At 37.0% G+C, this 23,043-nt stretch overlaps 1 protein-coding gene across 4 annotated transcripts; it reads right to left on the reverse strand.

Annotated features, from left to right (window-relative positions):
* Window positions 1-217: 217 nt before the first annotated feature.
* Window positions 218-23,035, reverse strand: LOC135681775 (uncharacterized). Of its 4 annotated transcripts, XM_065196385.2 has the most exons (12): window positions 22,828-23,032; window positions 18,434-18,661; window positions 15,443-15,670; window positions 14,915-15,142; window positions 10,079-10,306; window positions 7,696-7,923; window positions 6,872-7,099; window positions 6,232-6,459; window positions 4,415-4,642; window positions 3,903-4,130; window positions 2,993-3,100; window positions 218-1,264 (listed from the first exon to the last, which is right to left on the reverse strand). In XM_065196385.2, the coding sequence occupies exons 1-12, from the start codon at window positions 22,922-22,924 to the stop codon at window positions 1,236-1,238; spliced, it is 2,286 nt and encodes a 761-aa protein (XP_065052457.2). In that variant the 5' UTR covers window positions 22,925-23,032; the 3' UTR covers window positions 218-1,235. The 4 variants fall into 4 exon arrangements, with proteins under 4 accessions (XP_065052457.2, XP_065052456.2, XP_088968066.1 ...); XM_065196384.2 differs by lacking the exon at window positions 218-1,264 and having other exon boundaries at window positions 2,067-3,100; XM_089111940.1 differs by lacking the exons at window positions 218-1,264; window positions 6,872-7,099 and having other exon boundaries at window positions 2,067-3,100; window positions 22,828-23,035.
* Window positions 23,036-23,043: the final 8 nt, after the last annotated feature.

The raw sequence follows: 23,043 nt of genomic DNA on the forward strand, positions 1-23,043 counted from the left end.
TTGAACAAAGAAAATAATCAAGGCAACTGAAGAGGAAAAAACCTTCTCCTACAAAATACTATTTGAATTAGCGTGGCATTCAAACAAAAATGTATCAAAGTGTCAATTTTTGTTTGACCTCCCCTCCCCACTTTTCAACTGCTCCGGCTCGCTGGCAGGGGCAATTTATTACCTTATTATGAAATGTAGTATGAAATATAGAAACTGTAACAAATAATTTCGTTTTTGCGATTCATTGGCAATGTTAGCAATCACTAAAGCGAAATTTATGTTCTAATATAGAAATCGAAAAATATCTAAAACTTTAGAAAACTTTAAAGACCAGCCACGCAGTTTATTACTTGGCATGTTAATTTAAATTGCATAAAGATTAAGACAACCCCACTCAAGCTAGGCCCACTTCAATTTCTATCGACTGACTGGCAACAACATTTTTCGAGATGGTCAAAGATGTCGCTCTCATAGTTGCCTACGGCAAAGTGCTTGGCATTGTTGACGGAAAAATGTTTTCGATGTTTTAGGGGAATGAGAGAATGGACACTCCTCCGTCTCAAAATGGCAGGATATGTATGGTTTTGAGCTCAGGGAATTGTAACCATATATCATAAATTTATTGGGGCGAAGAACGAGTGAAAAGCTTATAAAGAGCGAGGCAACAGCCCGTCCTGCCGTCAAAGTCCATGCGCAATGACGATTTCGTCCCACGCGCATGCCCCATAATGGTTGGTTTCTATTATCTGGGCTTCTTGTTGCCTTCAAGGGGTCTCCCAATTTGGGACTATCCAATTATTATATAATGCCATTAGGTTGGGGGGGGGGCACAAGTTACTGTTTTTACCTTTTGAAAAACTTGAGCCGCGTGATAAAGGATGTAGCCCTAAAATACCGTTGGGAGTTATTGAAGGGGAATCTTTTTCTAAAAGTATTTTCCCGTGGCACTCAAACCAAGACCAAGTAAGAGTTCCCTTGTATCATATTGCTCAAAATGACAAATTTCTTTCTTGTGGATTGTTAATTTAAACTAGGATGATGTGGGGTGTCTTGTAAAACATAGCTTTAAAATACCAAGAATATATTTGTATCAAATTGTGCTTAATATTAGAGAATTTACTTTCCAACACTGTAATAAATGGATAAATAACAAATCGTGTTCTTTTTATTGAAATTCTAACTCACATACACAGCCACTGGGCGCAACAATTTTACTGACATGAATCTTCCACAGGAATCAACTATCATTTTTGCGATTTCTCTTTCGCGATTTCTGCAATAGAACCAAAGATATACTTTAGTGTTTGCTTTTTCAAAGTCAGAAATATCCAAAATTCAACAATAAAAATTCTTGTGGATAGACTGCTATGTTTTAGAAAACCTCCCTAGCTTTACCTAACCGTCAAAGGGGAAGCGAACCGCAGGACCACGCATGCAAGACGCGGAAAATTCGCTTCAACTAAAAATTGACCTTCTATGACGACTCTTTTGTACGGTCCTCTACATAATTCAGATTGTGAGACTCCCTGTCGTTTTCATGGGGAAGCCGTCGGGCCGAAGCACAAACAACACAATTGATGGTTTGTTTTCAAGCAAGCCAGCGTCGATTGATTCCCAGTTAACCCAATTAATTATGATTTGCATAACAATAGGACAGGTGAGCAGCATACCCTGATTCGCAGCTGCAAGTCTCAGGAGCCTTGTTTTGACATTCTAGCGCCATAACGAGACACCTTTATCAACAATACAGTATGGTTTCGGACAAGATAAATTACATAGCTCTCATATCTTTGCAATTTGTGGGAACATAAAACCCAAAATGCAATAATGCGTAAAAATACAAGTGGCCTCTGCATTGAAAATTCACTTTGATATCAAGCCAACTTTGGTTCGGTAGAAAGAAGTAATTAGAGGTTAAAACCACGTTTTGAAGTACAATCTAAATTTGGCAGAAGACCGAACAGCACTTGAAACTCGTTCAAGCCATTTTCGAAAGGCGACTGAAGTTCCATTATTCGCAAAAACTAAGAAACTGGTTCAGATTTAGTTCACGATAGGCAAAGAAAACGTCAAAATTCAACTTGTGTCAACAATTCTCAACTTTAATAGCATGCGCGTACAAATGTTAACAAATGAATGAAAAACAACAAAGACGATCAATCTGTGGTTAAAAAGTGACCTAACCTGTAAATAAAGGAATTACAAAAGTCAGAGATTTCTCAGTTTGAGTTGGATGAGGTTCTGATACGACCTTACGAAGATAGACAATGTCAGACTTCCAATGATAAAAACAATATACCAATAAAATTGAATGATATTGGTTTTGTCCGTCATTCTTATCGAAAAACCGATGGTAACTTGTCGAAGCTGATTTTAACACTGCCAACAGCTTATATGAAAGGAAATTTCCTAACACGCTATTTCCAGAAATAACTATTCGAGATTCCTAATCAACCTTCAGTCCTACTTGATTATTGCTTAAATTTATTGCGCAAATGAATCTTCTTTGTAAAAGTTGACAGACTTTAAGGGTGTTTTCTCTTAAAAAATCTCAAACAACAGGTTGGATAAAAGCAGAAAGGGCAATCACTTCATGTTGCCAACTGATTTCAAACAAACAGTAAAAAACCAAACAGAAAAAGAAAGTTAAAAAAAACATCAACGGTGCAAAACTGGTCAACTCATAAATTAAACAAGGACAGTAGCCTCATCATTTTATATGTCTCTTAAATGGTGCGCAGCGTTTTTGTATGTTTTTTCTTTAATTATAAGTAGAAACTTGAGACTAGAAATGCCTATGAAAAACGATACAAGGCAATGTATGTTATAAATCAGGTACTAGTGTCTATGCGGCATTAAGTACATTCACAATTCGTTTGTCGTCTCAAAATGGGGCGTTCCCGACAAATCAGAAGATGGTGTCCTGAGGGTCAGTCTGAGTCCATTAATAAAAAGGCTTGAGGCTACATTATAAGGCAATCTTTTTTGGGTTTTTCTTTACCCTCGGCCGATGGTAAGCTCTCTTTTTCCTCTGTTTCCACGTGCTTCAACTTGCTTTTGTCGAATGTTTTCACCTCTGCGCGAGTCCCCTTTGCCTCTTCGTCAATAACTAGAAAATTGTAAAAACTATTATTTACTAAATATTTTCGGTTAGTAGTACTTCATGATAGAGACACGAGCAGAACAACTCTAATAAAAAAACTATAACTAAGATTTTAAACACTGGCCCCCCCTATTTGTAGCCTAATGAATAAGACCCTCAGATCCTGTTTACATTAGAAAGTTCTGCAAAGGCCCTGCGTTTACACAAGCCATGGTGGATCCGTACCTACCCGGATCCATTCCATTTAGAAGCAGTTATTTGGGCTCCCACGCAGGTCTCGAGTAAGTGGCAGGCATTGCTCAAAAAGCTATCTTGGAAAGGCAACTTGAGAAAGATAATAAATCATAAAAGGGTACGGGTTGAATACGAGAAGATCCTCATCTCGTGTTAGTCCTGAAAGGAAGACACATTTGGATCCTTACAATTATAAACCGGACCTAAAGTGGATCCTGCCTCTTATTTAAACCCGTGCAAAATAGAAGTGCCTGATCATGCAAAGCGCAATGTTGCCTATTAGAAGCTTGCACCCATTCTGATCCCATGAAAGCTGATAATCTGTTAGCTCGTTTCTATTTCTGTCAGAATTTACACATGCCTGTTAGCACACTTTACAAAAAGGTCATCCCAGTTAGCAAAAACTGAAATAAAACTGTTAACCCGATTTGGAGAACACACCATAGAACCCCGGATTTCAAGAACTTTGATTAAGGCCATTTCAGGCAACACAGTACAACCTTGCCCGCCTTGGCAAAAAATAAAAAAAAATTGTTAGACGAAAGATAGTTGAAAGAATCCAAAGCGAACTCACCCTCTTTGGTAGGGAGGGCGTTTTTTTCTGCCGGGTCAACATGCTTTAATTTTGACTTCTCAAAGTCTTTCACTCCGGACACATCTGGTAAGGTGTCAGGCCGAAGCTCCTCTTTCAAGGTTTGCGGTGTTGGGAGAGGGTTCTTCTCTTGCGTTTCAACGTGTTTGAGCTTTCCATGATCAAATTTCTTTACTTCGGCTCGTGAATCGATGGACTCTTCTTTGATCACTGTAGAAAACATTATAAAACATCAAAATGGCAAGAAAATGTAAAAGAAAACACTTTTTGCCAATGGTGGAAAATTAAAAAACCATTGTTGATTTTCACGTCAAAACAACAATGTTACATTTCATTTATTTAACATCCCCATGAATCAACAGTCTCTAGTGTACGCTACTTTTCGTTACGTTTCGTCTTGACGATTTCGCAGAGAAAATACGTAAGAATTTGCAGCACTATTTTAAAATAATTCAAAAGTACTTCTGAAAAACAACACATTCAACCAAACTCACCATCCGCTGTTGGCATGACCGTTTTTTCCTTCGTTTCAACGTGTTTTAATTTTTTTGAGTCGAAATCTTTGACTCCTGATACATCAGGAAGAACATCGGGCCTAAGCTCCTCCTTAATGTCTGCTTGAGTGGGCAGAGGATTCTTCTCCGCAGTTTCCACGTGCTTCAGTTTGCCATGGTCAAAGCTTTTCACCTCTGCGCGGGAATCCGCAGCTTCTTCTTTGATAACTACAGAACAAATTTCGAAATAGATTAAGAAAAAAGGCTAGCAGGGAAAATAATTATTTACAGTCCTTGCTTAACTTGAGATTCCTTTCTGACGATAAAGAGCTATTAGCTGATATTTATAAGCTAAGTAACCGCCAAGGGTACAAGGGTATTGAGCACTTAAATGATAAACTTTAAAAAATAAACATCCTAGACAATGTGATAACCCCTAAAGCAAAATTGCATCTAATTCTTACATTTGAAATGCTGAATTATAGCAGGCATCAAACATATGTGATGTTAACAACATTGGAAATGTTTTTTTAACTTTTTTAACTTTAAACGTTTCAAATAATGACGGCTGTTATAGTCGTTATAAATTTTATCAACGGGTCATTTCAAAATCTTCTGGATTTTTTGTAAGTTCAATGGCTCACTCATTGGTACCATTGAGATATAAAACAGTGCGAGCTTACACAATCACTTTGACTCCCATTTCCAAAATATGGGACCCTCTAACTTCAACCCTTTCTGCTTCACTCACTGCCCTCCTTGTGGTTAAATATCAAAATATTATTTTTTGGCAAGCGAATTAAGCGTTACATATCACTTTTTAAAAAAGTTTGAGTTCTTTTGCATTAAAATTATTACAAAACATATATACTGTAAATAAACACAAGCAGTTAGGTGAATTATAATTTTTTCCCCATTCAGCTATGTGGTCTAGCACCGAAATTCGTGGAATACAGATTCGAAAACTGCAAATGATTCTCGTGAAGCTAGGGATCTCACTAACGAGCGCAATGAAGATGTCGTTACGCAATTTTACATATTTAAAAACGTACTGAACTTTTCGGGTCTATCACGAAAAATAATTTAAAAATCCAGGGTGGATAAATTTCTTGCGAGCTTCCGTTGCAATTTTCAGAAAACAGACTAGTTGTATTTGCAATCTTAATGGCACGAGAAGCGATTGAAAATTACGGTTTCTTAACATAAGAAAGCACACTCATCTGAATACATAACAAAACACACCAATGTATACAACCTAGGATTTGTATTACATCAAATGCCAGAAAAAGACACTACACTCAACGTGTAAGAATTTCTTTGTTTAAGATTGTTGTATATATCTTGGATAAGTTGGTAGAATCAGAAGGACTTAGCTAGGTATTAACTAAAAGAGCTTGTCTAAACCAGTTCTAAAGCATCCTTTTCAGCACCAAGTTGTCTGCTTTCATGGCTACATTCCAAAAAAACTTACTTTCCTCCAAAAATAAGAACAATCTTTTATTCAAAATATCCTGACATTCCAACCGCTTATAAATTGTAAAAAAACCAAGGTCAAAATACCACTCCCTTAATCTATCGAACCAATTTTTATCCATTGCACGAGACAACCTCTGGCAAAAACATATTTAAAGATTGATCTTCTCTTTGAATGATAAACTTAACCACGCGCGTTGCAGATCTTTTCACAATCAACGACGTGTTATGGCTTGGATAGGGAGCCTTAAGACTTCAAACATTCATATAATTTTTAAATATTCTAAATATTTTTAATCATTTTTAACCATTTTCGATTAAACCGATTCATCAACAAAACTCACCGTCTTTCGTTGGTAAAACATTCTTTTCTTGAACTTCAACGTGTTTCAGCTTCTGCGCATTGAACTCCTTCACAGCGGAAACATCAGGAAGACTTTCTGGTCGCATTTCTTCCTTCAAGTCGGCGGGGGTTGGTAAGGGGTTCTTCTCTTGGGTCTCCACATGCTTTAGTTTGCCATGGTCGAATGCCTTCACTTCAGCTCTTGAATCAGTAGCTTCTTCTTTGATAACTACACGAAAAAGTACAACGAAAATCAACAAATATACTGCGATCAATCTTGCTGATTATCACATGCATTCAGAAGAGCATATCAGTGTATAAAATTATTCACAATTTACAATTTCAATTTGTCTCGTCTCTTGGCAAGCAAACGGTAAAAATACAGTGAAAATTTGAGAAGTGCTTAATATAATTTTTGAAATCCAATTGAAATCCCGAGCCCTCATTTCTGCTTCATTCGAGAAGTCTCAATAAAATGAAATATACCGTACACATCATAGCCATCTTGCCATTTTCAATTTGCAGCTGCAATATTGACTATCAAAAGCCTGGAAAATATGCACATGAGTTTTCGCGCGCTATTTTCCGAAAAGACCATGTTAATTTGGACAATAAAATATCATTTATAAAACAACACTGACCATCTGCAGTTGGCAAGACATTTTTCTCGATTGTATCAACGCGCTTCAGTTTCGAAGAGTCAAATTTCTTGACCTCCGAGACATCAGCTAGGCTTTCGGGTCGCATTTCTTCCTTTAGATCGGCCGGGGTGGGCAGGGGGTTCTTCTCCTGGGTTTCAACATGCTTCAGTTTCCCATGGTCGAAGGCTTTAACTTCAGCTCGTGATTCTGTAGCTTCTTCTTTTATAACTGGTCGAGAGAAGACCGGATTAAGAGAATGCAAAGGAAGTTTGAATAACAAGCTTGTAATTGAAAGTATAAAAATCTACTAATAATTCAAAGATTGAGATAAATGAGAAATATCGCCGTCAAAATATCACCATGCCTCTCTGATGCAATGCTGCGAAATAATCTACAAAACTGTCTTAGAATAACTGGCAGTAAATGGGGAAAAGTAAATTTATAAATATGTATTTTCAAGGCTTATATGAATGAAGTTTTTACCTTGGTACCTTGTAGTCGCTTAAATCGAGGGGCCAAACACTCAAAGGAAATCTCGTATACTTCTGATGAAAATATTCTATCTGAAAATCCCTGAAAATCTATTTGCTTTCGTGGAAATCTCATACGCTGTTTGCGTGAGTGAGATACCTCTTGGTTTTAATATGGTGTAATTTCAATAGGGGAGTAGGGGTGTTTGACTGGCATAGACTAAACATGAGAAAAGGAGATAGTAATAGGAGAAAAACGACTAAAAGTAAAATATGAAACAAGCAAAGCTAGGAGCAGGCATGTTCCAATCCTGGACTATTGCAAAAACTAACGATCATTCTTTTGAAACTCACCATCCGCTGTTGGCATGACCGTTTTTTCCTTCGTTTCAACGTGTTTTAATTTTTTTGAGTCGAAATCTTTGACTCCTGATACATCAGGAAGTACATCGGGCCTAAGCTCCTCCTTAATGTCTGCTTGAGTGGGCAGAGGATTCTTCTCCGCAGTTTCCACGTGCTTCAGTTTGCCATGGTCAAAGCTTTTCACCTCTGCGCGGGAATCCGCAGCTTCTTCTTGAATAACTGAAAGAGAGGGGAGCCAAGAATCGTTATTTAGTAATTTCGCTGTTGGATGAATCGAGGTTGTAATTTTTCTAAGAGCAAATTAATGATGATTTCTGAGGACAGGTGTTAAGTGTGGAAAGTTTGAGTTGGCTTGAGAAAATTTCAGTTACAGGCAATGTCTTGTATAAATAACAAATAAATAAAACCCTTTGTCTGGCTTCGTACATTAAACATCGCTCAAAGCAATACCGCTCTTAAAGCAAACTTGGAGGACTGGGCTATGAGGAAACCATTCGATTGCTAATGACTTATGGAAACCGTTGGATTGCTAGTACCCAGGGGTACGCCATTGTTTCGTTAATTTATTTCTACAATATAAAAAAACATATGTAAGCTCTGAAATTGAAAAAACATTAGGTTTCAAATGAAAGGTAAGCGTACAAAGATAACATAACGAATAACATTTGATTCAAATGATCAATTTCAATAACTTTTCACTGATATTTGGCAAACAAGTATATTAGGCTTTTATACCCAATAACAGTTGTTATCAAACACCAAGGGGTGCATGAATCTAAGCCAGGGAAATTTCTCACAACAATTCGTGTTTTTGTCAGAAAATTGACTGAACAACGATTGGTGAAAGAATAATAAGCTTTCTCTCCATATGTTTCTGGCTATAACTGCTTAAGAATGGTGTGAGTTGGGGGGGGGGGTTAGGTTAATTAAGGTTTTTGCAGCGATCACTTTAATGGGTAGTGTTCTTGGAAGAGTTGGTATTGTTTGTAATATAGCTACTCCGTTAAAACATAGATCCGTTTTTGCGGTGGATTTAACCAAACCTTGTGGACAAAATATATCCCGCCTAATGACTGTTTGAGCTGTGAAACTCAAAAAATTACATTTGTCTTGAAACTAACATGTAGTAGCAAAAGGAATGAATCTGCAACGATCGGCCTAATCAAGGGACCAGAGTAAAGAAAACATGCCGGGCAGACCGTCAAAGATGGTGAGGGGGGCTACTGAAATAATATCATAGGAAAAGTAAGAAGAATTTACGAATCACAACCAAGCACTGCCTCGCTTTTCTGTTTAAAATGCTTGGTTTTCAAATGAGAGGACTTACAACTTCTACCACGAATCCCCATTAGAATTCGTGCTATTGCTGGACCCCAGCATTCACTCAACTGTTACAATCACTAATGTCCTTCACTATATAAAGAATAGTTGAAAGTGTTTATGCTATTTGTAAATACACCTGCAAGACATCAAATATAAATTTTACCTTTCAAACGAGGACCTCCTTGAATTTCTAACGATACAATTCTCTAGCTACGTCTTCTATACTAACAAACTAATTGCTAACCCCAATACACCTGCAGACTAAATTTTCAATCTCTTTGAATCAATAAACACAAATCAAAAACTGCATAATATAGCTTGTTCGGAAAAGGATTGCAATAAAACATAACCTTGAAACCCAACTTAAAGCTTACGGAATTCGGTTGCATTGATGACAACTCCATATAAACGCAGCTGTGTTTCCATAAACCTAACTCAGACTTCGACTCAAATTCATCACCACACCATCACCATCACCATCATCATCATCATCATCATCATCATCATCATCATCATCATCATCATCATCATCATCATCATCATCATCATCATCATCATCATCATCAAAATCATCATCATCATCATCATCATCATCATCATCATCAAAATCATCATCATCATCATCATCATCATCATTATCATCATCAAATAACTGTTTATCATAGGCAAAAAAGTCTCTACAGAAAACTAGCTAAAAGCTAATCTGGGTTAGGAATGAAAAAAATTCCTTGCAACCTCAAAAAAAATTGATCTGAAACTTGATCTGTAATAAAACCATCAATATTAACACACTTAAAACAAGAGAGTCGATGCACCATTTTTCCTCTGCATTCTTTATCGTCAAATTTGACTGACAACAAAAGATATTTATTTCATCTATATATCATTTTCAAGGAACTCTCACGATAGGCTGTCACTGGACGATTGAGCCTTGACGGAAGAACTTAACAATAGCGCGATCCAGAAGCAAGGACCAGCTGAACAATCTCAAAATAAACTGATAAATCCATGGGCTTTGCAAGGGCTTTTCAATAGCAATGAGCAACCTTACCATCCAATGAAGGAAGCAAATTTCTCTCTCTTACTTCAACATGTTTTAACAACCGGCAATCAAAGTTACGAATTGAGGAAATATCGGGCAGCTTCTCCGGTCGCAATTCTGCTCGTAATATTTGCGGCGTTGGCAACGTGTTTCTCACTCGGGTTTTAACACTTCTTAATTTCGAAGTATCGAAAGTCTTCACTTCGGCTCGACACTCAAAAGACTCTTTTTTGATAACTGCAAAAAAAGAAAAGGAATTGGTCAATACAATGTCATAAATCCTGCTTGTATATCGTAGAAAAAATTCCCTGTTTACCTGAAATATCTGATCTTAGATTTTCGAGCATAAAACTTATTCAACCCTATTTAAACACAACTAATTTGAGAAGTCCTTGACCTTTTTTATCAAAACTATAACCGATACCTTCAAAGGCCTCCATCCTCTGATTTATCAAAAGCCAGCACTGCCCAAGAAGTAAGTTGCTGGCTTCAAAATTCCCACATTAAATTTTCGAATTCCAACCTGCACCACAACGTCCCCAAAATGAGGCGGGCCTTCTGGTTCCGGGCTCACAAAGCCTTCTGGTACAAATAACTAAACTCCCTTCGCGATATTCGTCCACGGAAAATCAATTATTCCATGTCGAAATCGTTCATCGACTGATAACCTGTCGCTCGCTGGACGATAACCTTAATTGCTTGCCGGCTTTTTTCTTTCACCCTGAAAGTTGTTTGGCTTTCATATATCGTACCTTTAGCAATAAAAACACGAGGTGTTTAATGAAGGCTTATAGTTGATCGCGATGTCGGTTATCAGGCCTTACAAGGAACCGTACAACAAAAGCAAGGTACAAAGAAGACGTGCTCGCCCTTCCAAGGCCATTTCCGGGAATACGTGTATACGGGAAGCAATGGTTTAGAAACTTTTGAAAACAGAAATTAGCAAACTTTTGAAGGATGCCTGAACGTCATTCTTTAGAAATGGGTTTAGAAACTGCGTCTACGACAGAAAATAGAGGAAAGGCCTAAAAAACCTTTAGCTCGGTGAATTTTTTACATAAGATTGGCATTTCCTTGGAACCCCAAGATATCGTCTATTTGACGAATCTAATGAAGATGTTGTAAAGTGGGATTATAACTGCTTTACAGAGAATCTTACCGCGTTTCAATGGGTTTGAGGATAATGGAAAAATTAATATGAATACGTCATTTTTCTCTACCAGACACACCAATGCGACAGGTCAGTGGCCAGATGTTGTTCAAAAAGTAAGTTGATACAACAAAATGGGACAGTGACACAGTGCAATACATATTCCATTTATATAGTGGCCAAGTTTCAGAGAAGTCAGGTTTGAGGAAGGCAGTTAGGGTTCTAGGGTTCTAGCTATGTAATGGGCGTAACCTTTGAAAAGTATTTTGGCTACATCCCTTTTTATAGTGCTACACTCAACTTATAGTGAATAATTTGAGCAAGAAAAACAATGCAAACTAACTTAACAATAAGGGAAGGCGGGGCGGGGGTCGCTTATGGTTATTGTGTTTTTTGACACATCCAGAAAATGCGTGGTACTTTTAAAAAGAGTGGGACAAGCGTGGGGCAAAACTGAAATGCGTCACGCTTAAAGTTTGAAACTTGACAAATAAGCATTTGCAAGCTTGAAGGTGAAAAGCGAGGGATGCATTACGATTACAAGGATGCAGTGGTGGTTTTAAGGGGGTCCAGGGGGCCATGACCCCAGGCTCGGCGCTTATGGTAGCCTTTTGGTCCTTGGCCCCGCAGTCCCTAAAACCGCTGCTGCATGGGTGCATTACGAGGATGGATTATATAGCTGCATTAAGATGCCCCATCATGCTCTTTTCTCATAGAAAAACTTCTTATCAATAAATAAATAGATAGATAGATAATGCATCTGTCAGTGTTACACAGATTTCAATTGTTTTTTACCAAGTTGGAAGTACACCAGGTTAAGGGGGCTGTTCGTGTACGATTTAAAAATAGTGTGTGTGGTTGTACAGTGAAAGTTATTTATTACCTATTTCAATTCATCAGTCAAATTTAATACGGTCTGTGGCCTGAATCAATTACAGAATGTCCTTGACTTCAAAACATTGAAGATCGAGCCCACTTCCGGTTGCCGATCGAAGTTAATCCGGCGAAGCGGAAAGAATACAAATAAGGCCACGACTTTACATGTTCGCTGACTTTTAAAAGAATATCGAAGGAATGATTCCAGGAGGAAACTTTCACCTTATTTTTTCTAAGAAATCTTTCCTACTTTGTGCTTATCTGAAACAAAATCCAAAGAAACATAGCTGTGATTGAACCAGGAAGTGTTCGGGAAACGAGTTACGTTTCATTGCCTATCGAAGCCCGACAGCGGAAAATTAACCAACTTCAGAAACTGCAAAGTCTTTTGAAGAATTAAAAATCTAATAACACTTATCTCTGGCGTGTGACAGATGAGTCTATCAAGCAACAGCCAAATCAAGAGTCGAGAATAAGGAAGAGAAACTTTTTAGTTACCTCCTGAGGACGGCCAGACTTCCAAAGCCATGTTGTCAAATCCAAGTAAAGTTTAGCAGGTACAGTGTTGAGAAATAAAAAGATTTCAACGAATCTTCATGCCACAATCCACATCTTATAACGACGTTACGGTTGTTGAGCGTTCAGTGCAGTCGTTATCTGACTTTCCTTGTTAAGCGGTTTTATTGGTCAATTAGTTTGACCTAAAAGCTTAAAAATTGGTTTCAACCACTCTCGTGCATTAAAAGAATGAACAGAACCTGTGGGCGTCGGCACCAAGCCCTTTAGTCAACAGGTCTGCCTTTATGTTTAGGATATTGAATCATGTGTTTACATCATCTGTGACAACAGTACTTAAAGCACATTTTCCCACGCAGAGGTCTCGTTTAGGTCATCAATTTTTTCTCCATATTCGGATAACTTCTTTTCGTTTTCTTATCACACTAGGCAACATTAGTGCAACTAAACAATTTAGAGATTTTGTTTTACCTAGTACTGGATGTGCCGATCACCTTAAGCTGCAAAGATCGACCTTAAGAGCTGCGTCAAATGAATACGCAAGCAAGGCTCGATGTACACATTGACGAGACAGGGGCGGGCGGGACAGACAGCCTTTGCTGGTATCGATTACTTGCTGGTATTTTTTAGGCCTCTTCAATCGTTACAATCATTGTTACGAAATAACAGATAATAGAGAACCTGGTATTTACAAAAACGTCTTTCAGGACAATTTTTCCCAACACCGAATTGAAGCCAGATTATGAAATAAAACCATTCGAGAGATCACCGCGAAAACGCCTGACCCCCAAGGATTTCACGATGCAACAAATAAAAAATAACTGCAACTTCAATAAAATTAAGAAATCGTTTTGAAGCAGAGTTGTAAAATTTGTTGACCTTCCTCCAAAAACCAAATTCATTGCCTCGACCATCCTTATCTCAACACCCTGTAAAATTATTGAAAAAGCTGTACAGTAAAACTAAAACATGCAAGGATCTTCCAGCTACGTTTATTTGTTCAAGCGCAGCATTGGGGCTCTTACGAAGCTTTTCAAGAACAAATTTTCTGAAATACATCAACACTTCCCCATACACTTTTTTATCCTACCAAATTATAAGAAGTTTCAAGCCTGATTTTACTTGCCTTACCATTACCATTTAGTTAAAATGATTTTAATGGTTCTATTTATTATCGGTGATTAAAGAATGAGCAAGAACAAAAATATAAAATTTAAGCCTGTATTTTTTTCATTTAAAAGTTTCATTGAGAAAAACAACGGATATTACGCATGTCTAATCGTTGGTATCAAAGACAAGCCATTTTGACCAAATTTCTTTAAATTCAAAGTCAAAGCTTTTTCGCTGCTATGAGAAATCCTTTGCATTTTGCCTCCATTGTCCCACAGTGAACTGAATATCTCGCTAACCTGTAGCTCTGTGGCTGCACAAACATATACGTAACCGCTGCTTCAAAAATGCTTTGGCTGAAACTGATGTAGAAAACTTGCAGAGGCTCATTAAGGATTGTAAACCATTTCTAGCGCTATTTAGCCACAGCTCAGGGAATATTTGGTGGGTTAGGCCAAGGCTGGTCTGCAAAACACTTATCATAGCAGATTTTGTTTAAACAAACTAATCGACAACAAATTTTGAAGATATTTACCTTTTCAGAACAGCTTTAGCTCTTTCCATGGTCAGCCATCATCATTAAAGGTCGTCTATCTTCAGAAGTTTTCTTCTTCTAACAAAAGCGCAACCGCTTCTTCGATGCGCGACGCGGCAGCACTCAAACTGCATTCTGTACCACATCAATCGTAAGAATCTCAAGTAGGCACATTCACAAGAAGTAACCTTTGGATACGTAAATGTAGACTAAACCTGGCTTAATAATACCCTGCTAAACTCAGCAGACAGACACTGCATACAGAACAACTAAACTATGATGACAATGTAATAAGAACTAACTACACCTGGCCAATATCTAAAATCTACATCTAAAATTAAAGCTCTTTACTCTTCTATAGAGTATATATGCTATTTTCTAATAGTTAGTCATGCCCATTACTTCATTTAGTGTATACGACACTGAAGAAACAATCCGTTTATGGGATTATTTTCAAGCTAACAGCGCGAACAAAAAAGAGGAGAAAACACGAGAATGGCCGGGGGGGATTTAAGATATTGATACAAAAAAGGGTATATGCAGTGAATGAATTTTAATAAGAAGACAACGAAAACAAACGTTAATCCCAGTACTAGATAAAAAGGCCTAAACGCAAATACCCCCGGCATAAACATTATAAGAATAGTAAATCACAAACCTTCCTTGGTGGGCAATACAACTTTTTCTTGTGTTTCCACGTGCTTCAGTTTTGAAGCATCAAAATCTTTTACAACAGAAACATCAGGAAGCGTTTCAGGCCTCATCTCCTCTTTAAGTGTTTGCGGTGTTGGCAATGGATTCTTCTCCACAGTATCTACGTGCTTCAGCTTCGATGGATCAAAAGATTTCACTTCTGCCCTCGAGTCAACTGCCTCTTCTTTGATAACTAGTTTTTATCAAAAACAAAATTCATTATATACATTCACTCTTTAGGACGAATGAGGCAGAAGGAATCTTTTTGCAAAACAATGTTGCACAATTCTTATTACTGCATTTGGTCAGAATGGTTTGATGCGACAAAAAAACAATTGTCATTCAACTGAGCCAATATATATGTTTATATATATATAAATGACGAACAGCAAAAACAAATGGGAAGAACAAGAAAACAAAAAAAATATGCAATTAAGAACCAAAATATATTTTCTCAGTAAGGCAGCTAAAAATTGTATTTATGTAAACCCACCATTAGCAGTTGGCAAAACATTTTTCTCCTGTGTTTCCACATGCTTCAACTTGCTGGTGTCAAATGAACTAACACCAGACACATCTGGCAACTCCTCTGGCCTCATTTCTTCTTTCAATGTTTGAGGTGTTGGCAATGGGTTCTTTTCTTCGGTTTCAACATGCTTCAGTTTCCCATGATCAAAGCTCTTTACTTCAGCCCGCGAGTCTGTAGCTTCCTCTTGGATAACTTAATTGGAAGGATTGAAAACATATTTAACGAATGTTCACTACAAATTAATTATTTTCACTTCTTAAATCTAAAAAAGTAGATAATTTAAAGTCGATAGATATCCTTCTGAGAAGTTCAAAAATATTTCTTATTGTTTTTCATATTATTCTCCACAACTGGCTTTTTTGTCCCCATTTCTCATAGTTTAAAGCCAATTTTCAAAACATCTCGAAAATCAATACCAAAAGAATAACAAAAATCACAAAAACTGAGTGAAAAAAATTTGATTAAAACTATCGTTAATATAAAATTAGGGGGAATTCGTGAATATTGTATGCTTAGAGGAAGGTGCCGGCTTTTCGTAAGAAATAGCCCACGCGAGCAGCCCACGCTTGATTTCTCTTGCGCGAACGATCGCTCTTAAAGTAATATTAATAATCAACAAAGCTCAGTGCCTTTAATGTTTAAGCCTTGGTCAAACGATCCAATATTTCACCCAACATTTTCACGCGCAGATCGAAAAAGGACTGGGTAGAAGTGCGGGCTGAAGGCTGCACAGTTTCGCGACATTTCGATCCGAAAAAACGAAAGGTAATCGCTGCCTTCACCATTTATTGTCTCTTCAGATATTTTCACTGTCATCGCGGCTTTTCAGGACGAGCGTCGCATCCCCTATCAAGGCCGTGGCCTAAATTCGCCCCCCCCCCCGCACTTTCTTGTAGCTTCTCTGTGCTACAGTTTCTTCATTGAAGCTTGATGCCTCTTCTTTCGCACAGAATACGAATTTCGTTATACTGTCCATAGTTAAAGAGTAACTGATTGTAAGCAAACGTGATTGTTGAAACGAACAAACCAGCCCAAGAAAACAACAACGATCCGATGATTGAAATTTGGCGCTCTTTAACCAACTGCGCGTGCGCAGAGCCAACAATGTTGGCTGAGGTGTTCAAACGATCCAATATTTCACTTAACACTTTAAAACAATAGAATTGTTGGACATCGGCAGCCAACATTTTTTACCTCAGTCAAATTTCGTCTAACATCGAAATTTACGATATTGGGTTACCCAACAAGGTGGTCCAACGATCCAACATTTCACCCAACATGATGTTGGGCGAAATGTTGGATCGTTTGACCAGGGCTTTACAAAAACTGTATGATCCTATTATAAGGTACCTTTGTGAAAGGTGATATCAAATGAAAACGAGCTCTTCATGATGATCTTTATTTATTGCACTCCAAGAAAAATTAAATTTTATGCTTCGTTCATAAATTTTATGTACATCATGAAGATGATGAAGATGAATTTGATATAGACGTTTTTGCCGGATGATCGCAAAGTGGTGTTCCAAACCTTAATTAAAAATACTTTAACTGCCCAGACGATGTTCGAAGGGCTAATTAGTTCAAATACTAAGTGCCTATAGTATTCATAAACATTCGAGGTGGAACTGATTTTCAATTTCCATTTTCCGTTGATATGTGATTAATTCAGTTTACTTATATTCCCTGTGTTTTGATATACCAGGTTTGTTTTGTCTGTCGCTTGCTTGGGTTACAAAAGATGACTGGAAATGTGTTAATTGATGAAACATTTCCTCGCAACTTACCGCTTTGCGCGAGCGATAAGATGTTCGCGTGGTTGAGTTTGCGCGAGTGCTGACGCGATCACGAGATCATTCGCATCAAACGAAAATGCCCGATGGTGGGTTCTTAAACAGCATACATTTGTTGGAAAGGGAGAGACAGCAAAGGGAATGGGAAGGAACGGCACAAATCACTAAACTGAAACTATAGTATCTGATAAAAACTTGTCAAGTCAAAGAATTCTGTTTAAAATTACTTCAGTTTAAAGATTTTGAATAATTGTTTGTGCAAATTCCCATGTGAGCTCATTCTTGCATGCACATTCTCAGAAGAATTATACCAAAATAATGCTATGAAAATTTATCACGAAACGATACTACTATGAAAATCAGAATAGAAGTCCAATAAAGCTTGTCAAGACAAAGACTTCTGTTTAAAATTAGTTGTGTTTAAGGATTTTGAATAACTGTGTGTGCAACTGCCCTCTGAATTCATCCATGAAAAAAGTTTGACATATTCCGTTGTAATCTATTACAAAGCCAAAAATGGTTTCATCAAACTAAATGCTGTTTTGATGCTGTAATCTTTGGTTGAATGGTCATAAAAAATGTTATCTATTCTCAGCATAAACAGTCTCTGATTTATTTCTAATACTTGTAGTTTAAAATAAATTACATTATCATGCCCAAATGAAACTTACTGCTGATTGCTGAAGGTCTCAGTCACCAATCATCTATACAAATTTAAGATCCAATTAGAACACACAATAAAAACCTATTTCTATTGTGGTGCATACTCTTGGCCAGCTTTATGCTTACCGGTGATTGTGGTCAAAATACTTGAAATTTCATGAATTTATTTTATGCTTAGTGTCACCACTTTAACTTCGACATTCCATATTTCTTGATAAACATAGCTCAATGAACAAATGCACAGGACCTGATAGGCTCTTTTTGAACAAACCCAAATACATTAGAATTCCGACCTAACGAAACCTCTGGCCTTATCAGGAAAAACTTTCCAGTTCGATTGAATGAAAACAACTGACTGGTACCCAATGGATTCCCATGATTCCCAAATTCATCCTACGCTTGTAGCCCAATTCCTGATTCCTGACCATCAATTGCCAAATCTAGCTGTTATTGATTTCTGAATCCTTAACATTTCAATTCCAAAAGGCTTAATTGAACCTACCATCAGCTGTTGGCAAAACATTTTTCTCCTGTGTTTCCACATGCTTCAACTTGCTGGTGTCAAATGAACTAACACCAGACACATCTGGCAACTCCTCTGGCCTCATTTCTTCTTTCAATGTTTGAGGTGTGGGCAATGGGTTCTTTTCTTCGGTTTCCACATGCTTCAGTTTCCCATGATCAAAGCTCTTTACTTCTGCTCTTGAATCAGCAGCCTCCTCCTTGATTACTGTAAGGTATGAAGAATTTTTGTTACTGGAAAAATGACATAAGAACTTTTGGTAAATGGGTACTTTGTAACCTGTCTACATAAGTAATCGGCTCTATTTGAAACTATCATTGCTTCCTACACAGGAATTGTATGTCCAAGTGTCCTACAGGAAGTTTCACAGAACCAATGCATAGTTCTGGAGCTGTGCCAGTTTGACCTGGCCCTAAACTAGCCATAGGGTGATTGGGATTGAATTTTGTTGGCTATTATTTGTTTTGGGACATTGCGTTTCTTATTTAAGATTTTGTTATGAAAATATAAGCAGGGATAGATCCAGGAAAATATGGCAGCTGTAGAGATGACAAAGAACTGCAGTGGTCAAGGGTGCAACACTGATTCAGGACCACACCCATTTTCTATACACAAAAACAAAATTGAATATATCAAATCTTATACAGAATGAGAAAAAGATGCCATTCATCAAAAGAAGCCTTGTAGCTAAACATGAAACCAATATGATAGGCAATACATCATGGCTGCATAAGACAATTAGCCTGCAACTGATGTTAGGCTGAAACTGAGTGCTTTTCACAATTTGACAGTTGAAAGCCTTGCTCCAGACAGCAAGGGTAGGAAACAAATGTTTACTGTGCTATGGACCTTTGCATAAAAAGTAATTGCTCTGAGCATTTCATCAAACAAAGTTCAAACAAAGTAACCCACCAAGACAGAACATGCTCACTGCTTTAAAAAATGTAAGGTTCCTCTCTTTCGTGATGTAATGGTTGACGCATATGACTTTGATCTAAAGATTGAGGTTTCAGGACAAGCACTTGCCATTTTTGAGTTTAATTTGTAGCCTGGTCTGCAGTTATGAGCCACTGGGGAGTTTTGTGCGAGTCAACAGAGCTGCATTTGGCTAACTATAAAATCACCACATTACTTTATATTTACTCTAAATTATGCATCAATCTCCTCTCTCTGCCAGGCAAGTATCAAATCTATCTCTCTAAAAACTTTTTTCTTTGCTGTTGAAACCATTGCCTGAAGCAACTGTTCATCCCACACTGAGGTAGAGTGGCAAAGTGATGACATCATAAAAACATATTTTTACATTTTACAAGTTTGACTATATGAGCAGAAAGAGCAAGGTGAAATATCGTAATTATTTGATTATAAGCCATAACTTATAATTAATATTTGGCACTTTTTCCCGTGGTTTTTAATCAAGGGGGCTTATAAATAAGGGGGACTGAAAAAATAAAAGTGGCTTACATTATTTTATCCTAATCCTGAAAAGCCTTCCTGCTACCTTGAAGCTGAGGGTGAAAATGTAGAAGGTGAGGAAGAAAAATCTTTCTGGATGACAGTGATGATCCCATGCTGGGTGATAATGTTTTAGGTTGAATTTGTAGTATCTATTGCTTTAGATACAATCAGGTTTTGTCAGTTTTTGCACCCTTTATTTCAAATTAAGTATCTTTCTTTGTTTTTTATGGATGCGATTTATAATCAAGGACAGTTTACACCTTTTTGAAACCAATTTGCTGTGGCTTATAATCAAGGGTGGCTCATAATCAAGAGCATTTATAATTAAGGGTGGCTTATAAACAAAGGAGGCTTATATTGGTATGTTTATAAGTTTAGAACCAGGGCTTGATTTGGGCAAGAGCCTACGCTTTGGCAATCTGTAAAATATCTATCAGATTTTGTCATTAAGCGGTATTTCATGGTGTTCTTTATAACACATATATATATATATGTTTAGCGCCCATAACACATGTTATGACTACCAGATTCAATTTCCTAGTACACTGTCGTCACTATGGTTAATACAAACTTGAATAAATTGGCTTACAACCCTTAGCAACCCTTGGATACCAGAACTTCTTGTTGGTTAGTGTTCAGTTTCTAGAACTTCCAGGCTGCTGCGCGAGAGACTACAGACTTTAGGCCAATATATGATGGGCACAAAAATGACAAAACCTCTCTTGAGTTTGTTCAAGAGGCTGATAAACTCTTGCAAGGAATAACACTCATTAAATTTACCATTGTTTTCAGTGAGCAGAAGTAGAACAAGATGAAACTGTCAATACTAAAATTTATACCATTAGAAAAATTGTTTGAAAAACATAGATCTCTTAGTTGGGGAAGATATCAAAAAACATAGATCAGTTGTTTAAGAAAGGAACTGGGATTAAATTCAACATCACCCAATGCCAAATGCGGTTTCAACAAAAATAGTCACTGCATCATTTGATAACAAGTTGCATTTAATGAAAGGAAAGATTTGACTATCTAACATAATATATCATTATTTTCTGACTTGGATGATATTTTGTTTATGAATTTCTTATCCCTTGAAACTAAGCACAAGTGAGTTTTCAAAATAAATTTCTGTATAGGGCACAGTTGAGCTTCTGCGTAACTAATACAATGACAAAGCAACAGTTCAACTCCATACAATAAGGAAAGATTATATGATGTCAGATCCAAACAAAGAAAAACTCAGGAGAAAGATATAACAACAAAGGTCATAAAGAAAATATATTTCTAAAGAGATTAGGATTATGCTAAATGAATAAACTTTTTTGATGTGACGAGTTAAGAAGGTCATGTGTCAACAAAGACAACAAGGAAAGAGATTCGTTTTCAAAGCTTGTTTAACTGTGGTGGTAAAAGGAAACACATCCAAGCTGCAAGCCTCAACAGTGAGGGCAAGCTTTTAACACAGATGTCTATGTTTCTTTCATTAATATCAAAAAATTGTATCAACATTTTAAAAAACATTAATACAGTTTAATTGACAGTATCTATGATTTCAATTACCTGACAAAGACAAAGATACCAATGCTTGAATTTACTCACTGAAATTTTAATGATTCTACAAATGCACTGTGGCTTCTTAAACAAACAGTGAAGATTTTTAGAGTGAAAGGAGAAACCATAAACCACAGTAGGAATTACAAATTTAACTATCTCAAAAAAACTTAGGTCCATAGTATTCAAGGTTGGTCAACTACTGAGAAAGATTCCCTTCTTGATGCACCGACTATGCATTTGGAAAGAGCTTTGCAAAATATGTCATGGATGCCTAAAAACAAATGTGTACAAATCCTTTGTTCCTACCTTTTAATTAATTGTTCTAAGTATGAAATAAATGCATGCAATTATTTGCTATCAATTATTTAGTTCTGATTCTCTGCTTAAAAAAAAAATTAGGACAGATTTTGTAGATCGCTTGTTGTTTACACTGAAAGGGCAGTAGTGTTTGAGCGTGCATTAACTTACTAGCCAAGTATTTGTCCAAGCTCGATTAATTTCTGTACTGGAAGCATAATAATTCACGGCGTGATGATTCGTGAAAACTTGTCGAGATCGCTTTTATTCAAACTGCGAATAGCACTTTGAATCTTTCTTGTGCAATGTGAACTTCAGTCTTTCTCCCGGTCACATGGTGAAGATCTCTCTAGGAGTGTCTCATTTTAGGTGAATTAAGGAAAAGTAAACGGATTTTCTTCTTTTCTTCTGAAAAAGCCAATCATATCAAACACTATTGGTTATCAATTTTGAAGGGGATTTTCTTGATTGTCACAAAACCAAATTGACAAATAATTAGGGTGGCTATATGTGAGTTCGTTTTTTGGATTCTAGTAAACAATAGAAAAAAGGTAGATCAAGAAAAGTAATTTTAAACTTTGAATTTCTGATGTGGGCGGAAAATGCGCATATATGTGAACTGAATGTAATCCCAAAAATTACGTTGCCAAATTTGGATGTCTACTGTTAACATTCCCCTTCCTTAATGACTCGAATTTCATCTCTGAAATGTTTTGCAAACTCCGAAAAACCACCACCCTCCTATAATTACGATCTTAAACAATATTTTCAACGTACGAAAGCACATTGTACGTGCCAACACATGCAAGAAAGGTCTGATATCAACAAAAAGCGTGCGTCCTTGCACTTCGCAGCAAGCAAGCCTGTGGTGGGGGGAACATCCTCCCGAAAAAAACTGAATCAAAAATGCAAAACACACATAAATATTAATAAGCAAGATTCTTATGCAGTATTGGCTACAGCTAAAACGTGCATAAATGGCTGAAAAAAGCATGCATTTTATATTAAAAGATTTGTTGCGAAATAAAGAAATAAAATGGCCTAAGCCATATTCCAGATCTCACCATCGCTCGTTGGCAAAGGGTTCTTCTCTTGAGTTTCCACGTGTTTAAGTTTATGAGTATCAAAGCTTTCAACTTCTGCAAATGGCTTTTCACTCATTTCGCCGTTCAGAGAAAACAAATCAAGACAGATTACAAAATTCTAAAAGAACAGCAAGACTTCACTTCTCTTCGTAATGGTAGAATGCTTGCAAATCAACGTGATACGCACCAAACACA

The sequence above is a fragment of the Rhopilema esculentum genome, chromosome 12 (assembly GCF_057945365.1).
Source record: "Rhopilema esculentum isolate cy_ngs chromosome 12, ASM5794536v1, whole genome shotgun sequence".
Lineage (NCBI taxonomy): Eukaryota > Metazoa > Cnidaria > Scyphozoa > Rhizostomeae > Rhizostomatidae > Rhopilema > Rhopilema esculentum.